Below are 13,867 nucleotides of genomic sequence, written 5' to 3'. Positions count from 1 at the left end.
TTGATATAAATGATTTTAAGTTGATTACCAAAAGTAAATATTTATAATACAGTTGTACCTTCTTTCTGTATATATTCTGTGTATATTCTTTCAGTTAAAGAATAATTTTAGCTGAGCGAATATGAGTGATTCAATTCTAATTTGTTTTAATTTATTTACTTCTCTTTAGTTTGAATATTTTCTGATATTACATAATATTTCTCTACTTTTGTCATTTCTGTTTGTATTGTACTATGTACTTCTAAAGATATTCTTTAGAGGAAGTTTTTAAAAGTGTGGTGGTGGGAGGGTTTTTATACAAATTATATAGATTCTTAATACATATTGATCAATAACTATTTCCTGAAATTAGTATTGTGATTAGAAGTTCAAATAGATGATTTTGTGTAAATAAATGACTGATTATACTATACTATCAGTACTATCAGCCTATAAGAACATGCTGTCATTTTGTGCAGATTCATTTATAAACAATTCCTGTTTAGCAGCTGTCTTATTTAGCAACTGCAGTTATGGTAGGTATAAAAATAGGTAACTTTATGACCAATTCTTGCTTTTATATCCTTCACAGGTTATAAAGCAAAGGAAAGCTGAAATAAGGTCACTGTTTCACTTAGCAACCATTTTCTTAATGACCAATTTACAGGCTCCAATTTGTTTGTGTAGTTCCTCCCTTTATGAATTTGTAACTAAAAGTCTTCAGTTGAAACATTAACTTTTTAGAATAAAAACATGGATAGAATTTGAAACTTAGGGATATTAAAATCCTGTTTGATAAATCCAATTTAGATTAGTTTGTGTATGTGTGGTTATTTATGTTTGTGTGTATAATCACATTTCTCCCCTTTGCCTCCAGATCCCTGCACAGTCCTAATTGTTGCTATGTGCCCTTGATTAAGTGAGTTTAGTCAAGCATACACGTTTGAACAATGTGTGTTGAATACTTGTCATCTAAAGCTGTAGGTGGCAAAGCAATGTCAACATTTCTATTTTTCCTTTTAAAAAAAAAAAGCCATATTGAATACGAGTGAAAGGAAAGAAAAATCTTCCACAAATGAACAATGGAAGATGAAACAGATGAAAAGAGATGGGGGAGGAAAAAGAAGAAGCATTCAGACATAAAAATCACATGTACATATGTCTTCATAAGAAATATCAGATTGTAATGGTTTCTGGAATACTTTTTTCAAAATTCTACCGTATAAGTATTCTCGTCTTCAGAAAAGTTGGGCGTGCGGATACACACCAAACTCACAGTCACATTCAAGATTCAGCTAGATCCTTCCAGTGATACCACCTCTATCAGTGAATAGTCTCCTGGGTTGTAAATTTGTGTTTTTTATTATTTGTAAATAAAGTTTGGAAGAAAAAAGGAAAGAGTTTTTGTATATTCTTTTGTTGTTGCCTAGGTATAAAGAAAAACTTTCGCAAGTTTCAATTCATTTTTGTTTCTCCCCCCACCCCCACCCCAAAAATCCCCAGACAAACAATAAACTGTTTTAGATCTAGTCCAGCTATGGAGCTCATCCATGAAATCTTTTTGGCAGCTTTATGGAAATAGCTTACTATTATAAATTACTATAATAACATATTATTTTTAATATTTAATAATTATTTATGTAATACTTATAAAATATATATTTGAAATAATTTGTTATAACCATTGGGAGATTTTAAAGAAAAATCTCAGCCTAGACTAAAACTTTGGAATGTGGATTGTGATCAGGCTTGATCATACTTAGCTTTTTCAAGATTAGCTAAGGTTGGTAGTTGTTTTTCTGTATTTCAGTATAAATTGATAAATAAATAAATTTATTGGTGAATAAATTTCTTACATGCCAATATCTGTAAACCCTGTACATATTTATATATATATAGCACTGCAAGAAGAATAGATAAAAATATAATGCAATGGCCTAATGTTCTTTAGGTTTTAAGATGGTAATAGATCTATAAATGACTTTGCAACAGTTACATATGTCAACAAAATGTGGAAATAATAGGAATTTTGAAGCAGGCAGTATGCCTTTCAGGGTTTAAGATATGAAGACATACAACACTTGCAGTCTCTTGAAAGCTTAAAACAACTGCTTTGCAGCCTGCCTGATATTTTATGAATGTACACTAAACACACACGCATACACACACTTTCACTAGGATATAATTTCCATGAAATTAGTTTTATTTGTAAATCATGTTTAGGGTTCATGTTTAGTTAAAAATACAACAAATTAAGCAACTTCATTGCTTCACATATTCAGTATATTTGTTTTATCTGAACTGAAATTAAATAGAGAATGAAAGTATCATTTTTCTGGTTGGTTGACCATTCTACTTCAAGCAGAAGTTCAGATATCATTTATATTAATAATATTTTTTTATATAGGAGAATACATAAAAAATTGGAGGCCAAGATACTTCTTATTGAAGACAGATGGCTCCTTCATAGGATATAAGGAGAAGCCGCAAGATGTGGATCTACCATATCCTCTTAACAACTTTTCAGTAGCAAGTAAGTATCCTTAGTAATCAGTTAATGATTAGTGAACAGGTAGTAGATTGAGAAACTTTTTAAAATGCATAGATTTTAACTTTAGTATTTTAAGTCGATCAGACCATAATTCCATAATAGCAAGAAAGTTTTTGAAATTTCATTGAATATTCATTGTGCATTATGGACTGACCAAAGCAAAAGAATAGTAGCAGAAGGAAGGAACTCACAGGATGTGAGGCAGATATTAAATTTTAAATAGCCAGGATTTGAGGTACCATTGGAATGCTTACTCTGTATGTAAATCAAACCTCTATACATCTACTATATACAGTGTGAAAAACCTGTTCTAAGTATTCATTGAACTTAATTTGTGTGACCTGAACCTGAATTATCATCCTGTCTATAGCCTCTCTGGAGATTCTGCCAAATAGCAGAAATGATTTGTGGCTCAGTCTAATAACACCCTATTGCTACGTTATTTTAGTTACAGGTGGTCCTTGATTTATGACCATAATGGAGTCTGCTCATTACAGTTTCAACTGGTGAAGTCATTAAGTGAGACAGTCTTGCTTAATAACCCTCACCCCCTGTTCTCTCTAATGCAGTCATTAAATGACCTTGCAGGTCGTTATGAGGAGCATGGGGTGCCTCAGGGGTGGGGGAGGCCCTGGGAGGCCTAGCTTTGGTCCAGGCCCATTTGCCCTGAGCTTCCCAAGGCTCCGCCCACCTCTTGAGACACCTTGTACTTCGCTTCTTACTCCTTTGGATCCCTATAGTCCTTGGGTCTGCTCCCCCCTCAGAGTCCTGTCAGCTCTTTCTCCTCCCCGCCTCCCCGTTACCCATTGGGCTCTAAACTTTTGAATATCTCCAGAACTCTAGAGCTTTCCACAGAATTTCTCAGATTGAATTAGGAAAGCAGAACAGATTGCTTTATCACATGACTGCATGGTGCGATTCTAGAAGTGGCCATTTTCTAAGCAGCCACAATTCAGTGCAGCTGCTCAGAAAATGACGCTTGCTCCAAAACTGTATTTGGCAGTCATACAACAAAGTGATCCATTTTGTTTCCCTAATCCAAAGTCTGGAGCTTTGGAGATCTTTGAAAGGTAAGTGAAGAGGACAGTGTGGGGCAGGTGGAGTAAGAAGAATGCCCAAGAAGGCCCCTGTAAAGATATGGGGAGGGGGATGGAGAAAGATAAGTGTGTGTGTGTGTGAGGGGTGCTGCAGGGTCTCTGTGATTGGTTATAAGGGTGAATGATTGTGGGGGCACTGTGCGGGCTATAACTTCAGGACCAAGTCAAATAACTTTGGGGGGGGGAGTGTCAGCCACAACTTTGAACAATTGCCAAGTGACCAGTTGTTAATCAAGGACTACCTGCAACACACATACACACTTAAGTGCACAGCGAGTTGTACCAAAACACTCCTGAAGTTTATTTTGGGATGAAACAAAGAAGCAATTTTTTGGTTGCATAATCCATACGTCCATAATGCATAACAGAAATCTATAACTCCTCTGATAGATAGAAAATAGAATGTAAAGAAGATAAACTCAGACAATTTTTCTATGAACAAAGTTGGATATACTGTTAGATGTTGCTCTGGGTAAAAAGAATCCTTGGAACTTAGATTCAATTGCTTTTACTAGAGTAAATACTTTTTATAATGATGAGTCCCAGTTTAATTGGTATGAAGTATTCTTCTTGCAAGATCTCAATATATTTGGTATTTGGAAATTATAGAAAATGCAAAAGTGCGTTCTGCTTTTTTTTTTAAAAAAAAAAACACCTTGTAATTCTTTTAGATGTTAGAAGATATAGAAAAAATCCAAGGCACATTAAATTGGTCTTCATTAGGAATTATTATTTTTTCATTGTATTTCTTGGAATGGGGCTGTAAGACTTAAGTATTTTGCATTTAGGTATAAATCCTGTGGAATTTAATTAAAGTTACTGAATGTGCAGAAGATTGAACTAGAGTATTTTTTTATTCTAACAATGTGAGTTCAAAGCATTTGAAATCAATCAGTCCATCTATCTATCTATCATCTATCTATCTATCTATCTATCTATCTATCTATCTATCTATCTATCTATCTATCTATCTATCATCTATCTATCTATAAATAAATAAATGGCTGTGTGTGTGTGTGTATGTTCCAGCATAACTCTGGAATGCCTCGAGCAATTTCAACCAAACTTGGTTGATCTTTGTACGCAGTTATCATAGTACACAGATGACTTACCATCTGGAAACAAATACCGTGGAAGTAAGAAACCCGTAACACCCTTGGTGTGTGTGTTCTATTAAGATACAGCCTGTTGTGCCTTAATATGGATTCTACTGTACTGCCATAAAATGGCTGCTACTGTACAGCACAGTGGAGTTGCCATGGTAACGGCTTCACAGTAGCCCACAAGGGGGTTCCCTCTGGTAAGGGGGAAAATCCAACAAATTACGTTTGGTCCGGAGATTATCCTCCTATAAATAAATACCAGGGCTACGCCAGGTTATCAATTAGTACTTGATAAACACAATTCTGTTACACCATTATACATACATTATATGTATAATGGCAAAAGCAGGATGGGGGTAGTGCATCCATCCTTGCTCTCCTTGATCTCTCAGCAGCTTTTGATACTATCAACCATGGTATCCTTTTGGGTTGGCTATGGGGGATGAGGCTGGACAGCACAGTATTGCACTGGTTCAGTTTCTTTCTCCAAGGCCTGCCCCAATCAATGTTAATAGGGAGAAAGATGCCATCCCTCAACCACTCCTTTGGACTCATGACTCATTTTTTCATGAATAACAATAGCAACAGCAATAGCACTTAGACTTATGTACCACTTCACAGTGCTTTACAGCGCTCTCTAAGTGGTTTACAGAGTCAGCATATTACCCCCAACAATTTGGCTCCTCATTTTACCACCTTGGAAGGATGGAAAGCTGTGTCAACCTTGAGCCTGGTGAGATTTGAATTGCCAAATTACAGTCAGCCAACAATCAGCAGAAGTAGCCTACAATACTGCACTCTAACCACTGCGCCACCGTGGCTCATCCTTTTATTACATCTGGCCTTATGTTGCTTTCATTGACCTATTTTTAATATGATTTCAACTAATTGATTTGGAATAAATGTTAACTATTTTATTGTATTGACACTGTCTCACTCCTCTTGTGTACAAGCTGATAAACGTTTTATAGTCTATTAGATAGCATTTACATAAGTGAGTTCTTTTAAGAATTCTTGATGATATAGTCTTGACCTGTTTTCTTTGTCATAAGTTTTGAAACTTCACTTTCTGTTACTTTTATTGCCTTTATAAAGACCTTCTGAAAATAAAAAAATAGACTTAGGTAACACTCATTTCTTCCACATGTAGGATGGGTACATACGATTCATTTACTTTTTTGCAATAGCCTTACATTCATTTTTTTCTAATAATTTTGTTTTCTTTCTGATGTAATTGATTATTTATTGTTATTATTATTATTATTATTATTATTATTATTATTATTATTATTATTATTATTATTATTATTATTATTATTAATGTATTTTATCTTGCGTTCCTTATTGTGATATCTTGGTACTTCTTCCTACCATCAGATATTTCCTTGGGCTCAAGCCTTTTGCTTAACTCATTTTAAAGTATTTTAATATTCTTATTTAGCTTTTGTATATAAATCCAAGGATTTTTGACTTTCCTTTTTATTGTTGTGATATTTTGTTAACCTATTTGCAAAAAGCCCAACTTTTAGATGTATAGGATTTAGATGACATAATATATCATACAGGACTTATGACCACGATTGAGCTCAAAATTTCGGTTGCTAAGCAAGACAGTTGTTAAGTGAGTTTTCCCCCTTTTATCACATTTCTTGCCACAGTTATTAAGTGAATCACTACAGTTGTTAAATTAGTAAGAAGATTGTTAAATGAATCTAGTTTCCCCATTGATTTTGTTTGTCAGAAGGTCACAAAAGATGATCACATGGTATAATACTGCATCCATTATAAATACATTCCAGTTGCCAAACGTCCAAATTTTGATCACATGACCACCAGGATGCTGCATAAGTATGAAAAATGGTCATAAATCCCTTTTTAGTGCTGTTGTAACTATGAGGAGTATCTGTAGTCCTTCAATCGGAAACTTTTGAATTCTTAGTGTTCTCCCAAAAATGATGAAAAAAGGTTCTATCTGTTAATATAAATTGTCTTTATGGGTTTAAAGAGGGGGAAATAATTTTTAATTTATAATCTGTCACCCTCCAGAGATTGCTGAATTGCAAGTCCCAGTATCTGCACACAATTTGATTATGAATGGGGGCTAGTGTTTACTGTAACCTAGTGACATCAGAAGGGCCAGAGGCAGGACTCTGGTTGTCAAAATTCCAAGACTACTGGATACAAAAATGGAATGAGAGTAACCCCTTCTCCACAGACATCTCCAGTCCTTTTACAAGGAACCCCAGCCAAGAGATCCTTAGGTACTTTGTGGCCCCAAAGAAACTCTCTTCAGCTTTTGGTCAAGATCAACTTTCCCATGGAATCAACCTCTACTACAGAAAAACTCCAGCTACTTTGGGATCTCTTTCACCAAAATGTTAAAAGAGATATGAAAGTTAAAACCTACCTCTCAGATGGTACACCAGCTCTGAAAGCCCCATTTTGGCTTTATTTCTCCCTTCCTCTTGTGAGGAGGGAAAAGCTGCTTTTGCTTTTTCCAGGCAGCCAGGCTGCTGCTAGAGCTCCAGCTCCTGCAAGAAGAAGGAGCAGAATGCAATGATGATGATGGTGGTGGTGATACCACCATGTTTTCTCTCTTTCCTCCTGCTAGTCAGACTTTCTCCATTTGGCAGTTGGGCTTTTAGCTCACTCTGATTAACCTCGCTCATCCTCCAGGTACTTCCCTCCCTCTTCTGGTGATTTACCCAGCTGAATTGGTCTCGAGAAAATGTGGGGCAGGACTTGCCTATCTTTATGCTGATGGCTTTGAAAACCTCCAAGCTTTCTTAGAAGAATTTTATGAATTAGTTATTGAAGGCATGTGAATGCACAAGCATACATTAGCTCTTGCAGATAGGATGGTACAATCAGGTCGGGTATAATAAGCAGACTGTGACTCAGCCCTGTAAACCTGTGTTTATGTGCATTTCTAAAAATATACAGGAACATACATCTTTTATATTATTACGTGTGGATAATCTTTTAGATTCACAGATGAAAACTGGTGGAAACTTAATAATTCAGGTCCTAAATAAGGACCTAAGAATTCTTCCTTCCTTCCTTCCTTCCTTCCTTCCTTCCTTCCTTCCTTCCTTCCTTCCTTCCTTCCTTCCTTCCTTCCTTCCTTCCTTCCTTCCTTCCTTTTGTCACATTTAGAAACTGCCCACCTCCCTCACAGAGCGACTAACTGAAGATGCTTTAGTTCAGGGCTGTGAAACTCGTGGCCTGCATGCGTCACATGTTAGCTACGCTCACGCATGGTTTAGTGAAGATGTGGTATGTCACGCGATGTTACTGTGACAATGCAAGTCTGACACCCCTGCTTTAGTTGAAGATATTGTCACTCATAGGAAATGAACCTTATAACTTCTCAATTTACAACAATTTATCGTTTAAACCTATTAATTGGTTTACTGTATATACTCCAAATTTCATCTGAATTTTCCAATACAGGATTGCCTTGTTATTTAAGTTCTCCAAATAGAACAAGTGAATTACATTTCTGAAAAATGCTGCTTAGGTACTGTATACCTTGTAGAATGTCACATATGGTATGAACATGCTGTAAAACATTTATTTTTAAAATGTTAAATTTTTGCGAGAAATACATTTCAAGGATGATAGCTTATATCAGTAAAATATATTTCTGGTATTTATTAAGTCTTATTTCCTCATCGTCTACTTCAAAGGCTGACAAAATAGTAGGCTCTCATTATTAACTCTAATGCGATCAAACAGACTGATTAGATGAAGCATATTTGAATATGATGGAAGTTTTAAAAAAAGTTGTCCTTGAAGCCAGAATCTATTATGACCCACAGTTGTACTTCAGAGCCAATCTGGATTTTTAGAGTAACAGAAAGGTTAGATGTTGATATGTGTGTCTGATCTGCATCTAGCCTTTATTTGATCTGCTATTTGCAAACTTGCAAGATAGTCTCTTTAGCCATCCTTTACCCTTAGTTTTAGCAGTGTCTTGGTGGTGGAGTGCTGAATCTTTCAAATCAATATCAATGATTGATGTTTGGTTGCATAAAGTAGAATTTGCAGAGCCATTTTTTTCTTCCTGTGCTGGAAATTCTGTGCTGTCTGCAGAGACTCTTTTACAGGCAGTCCTGACTTATGACCACAATTGAGCCCAAAATTTCCTTTGCTAAGAGAGGCAATTGTTAAGGGAGTTGTGCCTCATTTTACCACCTTTTCCCACAGTTGTTAAGCAAATCATTGTAGTTAAATGAATCATGCGGTTGTTAAGTGAATTTGGCTTCCCCTATTAACTTAGCTTGTTGGAAGCTGTCTGGGAAGGTTACAAATGGTGATTACATGGCCTGGAACAATGTAACTGTCATTAATACATGCTAGTTGAATTTTGATCACAGGACTGTGGAGGCTGCAGTGGTCGTAAGTGTGAAAAAAGGCATAAATCATTTTTTTCAGTGCTGTTGTAATTTTGAATGGTCACTGAATGAATGGTTGAGAGGGAAGGCTACCTGTACTATTCTGGAATTCTAGAAAAATAGTGTAGTTTTGCAGCTAGACTTTTTGTTTCTTCCTAAAATAAACTATGATTTCAATATGAAGTAAACTATTAAACTTCCCAATTCTTTCCTCCAACAATCTTATCTTTGAAACGGTTCACTTGTTAGATGGCTAATGAGCACCAAATTTTATTTGATTGAAGCTAACAGGTTTCATGTTTCATAACTTTTATTTGTTATTCAAGAATAAAGAAGAAATGTCCATTTTCTTCAACTGTTACGTTAAAACATATTGCTAAGTTATCAACAGGTAAAAACCCTTGGTCTGTACTCTGAAATTTATTTTATTTTTATTTTTATAGTACTATATTTAAAACCTTTTTGCTTGTCTGTGACTGTAATAAAAATTGATTGATTAACAAACTTTTAAAATAAGTTAGTGAAATTCTCATTTTCTGTCAAACAATAAAAAAAATTATTTTAGGATTATTTTATTAATTTTATCAGTATTATCCTAGTTCAAAATGCAGCCTTTATTTTAGGGGTGAACAACTTTTAAGATGCAACTCAACTTCATGGTCTACAGGATAACTTCAGAAGGTGGGTAAGAATAGCAAGGATGAGTGATTTCTTTGAGTTTTGGAATTTGAGGGAGAAGATTGAAGTATAATGGAACGATTTTTGTGTTAAAGGCCTCTTTCCGATTTCTATTTTCCCTGCTTTAAAAAAAAACATAACTTATGCATTACAAAAGTCATTCTTGTTCATATTCTATCATCATTTTTCTGTAAATGCCACTTTGGCTATAATGTTCTTTAAAACACATTAGAACAGCAAAGAAGGGGAAAAATCTGAAATTATTTAAATACATAGGTAGATATAGTATTGTTACAGATTATAGGGATAAAAACATATTGTACAGGAAATCCAGTAATGAAATATGGAGCTACTGTGGTGTCTCAATGAGCCTGTCTCATAGTTTTTGTATTTTTTTGATAAAATTTACTTTTCTGATACTTTTGCTAACCTGATGCTATAAATGAAATTTCCCTCTGTCTAAATCACTTGAAGATGGGTGACTATATCACTGCATGCATTCTAGATTTCAGTCAATAAAGTAGCAATTTCTACATAGTCGTAGTAATATAGTAGCATACTGTATTAAATCATTTGGAACAACAGGGAACATATGTAAGGTTGCTATTTGTGGATTATAGCTCTGCCTTTAACACCATTCTACTCAACTGGTTGTTTCTTAAAATGTCCAGTTTGGGTATAAATCAGAGGATTTGTTTGTGGGTAAAGGATTTTCTGATAGATAGGCCACACTCAGTAAGGATGAGATCTCACCACGCTTCTACTCTGATATTAAGCACAGGAGCCCTCCAGGGTTGTGTGCTAAGCCCCTTCTTTAATTCTTTGTACACACCTGAATGTACCCAATTGTATAGCACCAACGCAATTATTAAATTTGCGGATGACACGACAGTGGTGGGGCTCATTAATAAGAACAATGAGTCTGCTTATAGGAAGGAAGTACAAGGGCTGACATTGTGGTGTAAAGAAAATAACCTTACACTTAACACCAAAAAAACCAAAGAACTTATAATTGACTTCAGGAGGAAGAGAGATGTACATTTACCATTGTACATAAATGGCAAGTAGGTGAAGAGGGTTGGCAGTTTTAAATTTTGGGGCATTTATATCTCAGAGGACCTCTCATGGACCATGATTGCTAACATGCTTGTGAAGAAGGCACAGAAGAGGCTGTACTTCCTGAGAATGCTAAGGAAGATAAATCTATCTCAGCATCTACTTCTGTCCTACTATTGCAGTACTATTGAGGGTGTCCTGACATATGGCATTCTTTCATGGTATGGGAGCAGCTCTGCAGTGGACAAAAAAGCTCTACAGAGAATCATTAAAACTGCCCAGAATATCACCGGGCTACCAGTCCTGGATGACATTTTCACATCTTGCTGTATGAGGAAGTTGCATAACATTCTCAGAGACTCTTCCCATCCTGCTTACAATCCTTTTAGACTGTTGCCTTCTGGCAGAAGATACAGAACAATTAAAACTAGGTGCACACGTCTTCTGGATAGCTTTTATCCCAGAGCTATAATTGCATTCAACAATGAACTAAAGGTCACCATCAGTGAGCTATTGGGCAGCACTACTTAGTTTGTTGTGTAGATGTTTGGGTGGTTTAGGGGTGGGGAATTTTTGGGTGGGTGGGGGTGTGTTTGGAGATTGTTACGTGTGTTGAGTCTGGTCTCTGGGTGTTATGTGAATTTCGTTGTATGTGTAAACTGTGTATATATGTACAATGACAATAAAGTAAAGTAGAGTAAAGCAAGGCAGAATGGTTGTTAGGGCAATTTATCTTAAATATTTTTATTCCTGCCATCATCTAGCAGTTGACTTTTTTGTTTATGTATGTGGACCCTTCAGAGATGCAGCAGAGATAATGGTCTGTACGTTATATAAATATTAAACAACTTTAAGTATTCATAATCAGAAAGTAGTATAGTTTACTCAAGTCAGATTTGTGTGTAATTTCCTCTGAATTATTCAGCATGGAAAATTGTAGACATATAGGCCCCACTACTTTGTAATTGATCAGTTTTATTAACATTTATTTATGAAAGAAGCAAGAACATGCCTTATATCACTTGTTGCCTACAAATTGTCATTTTACATCTTGGCTGTAAATTTAAAAAGCTTACGCATTTTGATGTTGGTTAGTGGTAATTGTCAATGGAGAAAAATCACATCAAAGTTAATAAGCATATAAGATTTAATAATTGCATTCAATTTATTAATATAATTAACTAACTTTGGAATTCAGTGCTAACTTGAGTAGATGTTTCTTGTAAAAATCTTGTTTTGCATTACTTATAGACTTCTCTGTATCTGGCTTAAGGAACTCATTTGGCAGGTTCCTATTCTTCCAGAACAGATTTTAATTGTGTGCAAAGGTACTGCAAGAGGGGAGAATGAATCACCATTTTCCTAGTTCCGCTGATGGAAGAAAGTTAAGTCATTAGAAATAATTCATTGGACTTTAGCCAGAGAGAATTGTAACTATACTATATATTTTTAAATCCAAATTAATATGAGGATTGAAGAGTTGACTGTACAGGCTGCACAGATAATCTAATCTTTTATTTTAAGTGTAATTATAAACCTGAAATTGAAAAATCTCTGCAGGATCCAATCTGAGTTCGCTCACCAGAGGTTTAGTGTTCCAAATTTCCGAGCTTTTGGAAGACTAGTGGAGATGTTCCTTGAAGATGGGCTTCAACACGAGTCCAAAAGCTTGGAAGACTAACCCTCTGATCCCATTGACCGATCCAAATTGGATCCTGCAACATCATCCTGGGACATGTATATTTCCCTTCATTCATGAGGAATTTCTCTCCATTCAGATTCTTGCACTATTTGCCTTTAAGGCCCAACTATTAAGATCCTCAAAGTAATCATTTGATATTTGAGCTTTGACAATATTAAAAGAGCTAGTAAAGAATATAATATATTCCCTTTTTTGGGTCAGGAAGGAACTACAAAAGATAGACTGAATGATCATTTGAAATTTCTTCAGAGATTTCCTAAAGAATATCACGTTGACCATAATTTTGTGTTATGTGTATGTATGACATTCATTTGAATGTTTAGTTAATCAACAAAAAGTGAATCAAATAAAAGTTAATTATTGCTGTACTATTTGAATCGTTTTCATTATGCTCTCATAACCTTTTTGGTGCTTTTCTTTCATCACTGTAAAGTAGTTTGAGCTATGTTTTTATGCTACACTTCATTGAGCAATATATTCCAGTTAGCCATGATGTCTAAAAGGGACAAAAGGATTAACAGGGATACAGCTACAGATACAAAGGCAAAGTCCTAGAGTAGGCTTATGAAAACAGAGTTGCTGTAAAAGCTCAGCCCCATCAAAGACTTTTTAAAGGGAGGCAATGTGCAGTTGTGCTGGGCCTATATATGTATAGGACCCTGTTGAAAGTATAATTCAATATCCTTAGGATCAATCTCTTTCTTTCAAGAAGGTAACATTAATTAGTCAAAATACAGTGCTAGCAGTATTTCAGGGTTCTCCCACACTACTATTCTGTTGAATTCAGTGTACAAAAGTATGAACTAAAAATACATTGAAATAGGCATTATCTAGAAGCAAATAGAGGAAAGAAAGTACACAAATGAATATTTTGTGCAGATAATGCATGCCAGTTGGCAAGTGTCTGAATGTTGACCATGCGATCACAGCGATGCTGTGATGCTGTTGTAACTTTAAAAGGTCACTAAATGAATGGTTGTAAGTCAAGGACTATTTGTAATTCAAAGTAAATTAATTACAAAGGTGAGGGAAATTCAAGCTCATGAATTAATGGCATCATTTGTAATATCGAAGCAGCTTAAATTTATAAATCTCATTACTATTGGCTAAAACACTTTTTCAGAGTTTCAATTTACTCGCCATCCTTCCAGAATCGGTTGAGTTGGGCAGTTTTAGAAATTGAGTAAACAAACAAACAAACAAACAAATAAACCAGGGCAATGAAATAGTTATATAGGGAGTGCTCAATTAGTGAACCCAATTGTGACTGACAGTTTGATTGCTAAATGGAAAATCTTGTAACT

At 35.2% G+C, this 13,867-nt stretch overlaps 1 protein-coding gene across 5 annotated transcripts in view; it reads left to right on the top strand.

The window, feature by feature from the left end:
- Positions 1 to 13,867, top strand: part of AKT3 (AKT serine/threonine kinase 3) — a 177,926-nt gene that overhangs the window by 79,902 nt on the left and 84,157 nt on the right. For all 5 annotated transcript variants that reach the window (XR_014174615.1, XR_014174616.1, XM_081944068.1 and 2 more), the window contains one exon: positions 2,387 to 2,512. Coding sequence is in view for 3 of the 5 variants with exons in the window: in XM_081944068.1 (XP_081800194.1) it covers positions 2,387 to 2,512 (126 nt within the window). In the remaining 2 variants the exon portion in view is untranslated. The remainder of the gene's footprint in view (positions 1 to 2,386; positions 2,513 to 13,867) is intronic.

This window comes from Natrix helvetica (assembly GCF_964273705.1).
Source record: "Natrix helvetica genome assembly, chromosome: 2".
NCBI classification, from domain to species: Eukaryota; Metazoa; Chordata; class Lepidosauria; order Squamata; family Natricidae; genus Natrix; species Natrix helvetica.
The sequence above is the reverse complement of the archived record's forward strand: the minus strand, read 5'-3'. Positions and strand labels throughout refer to the sequence as shown.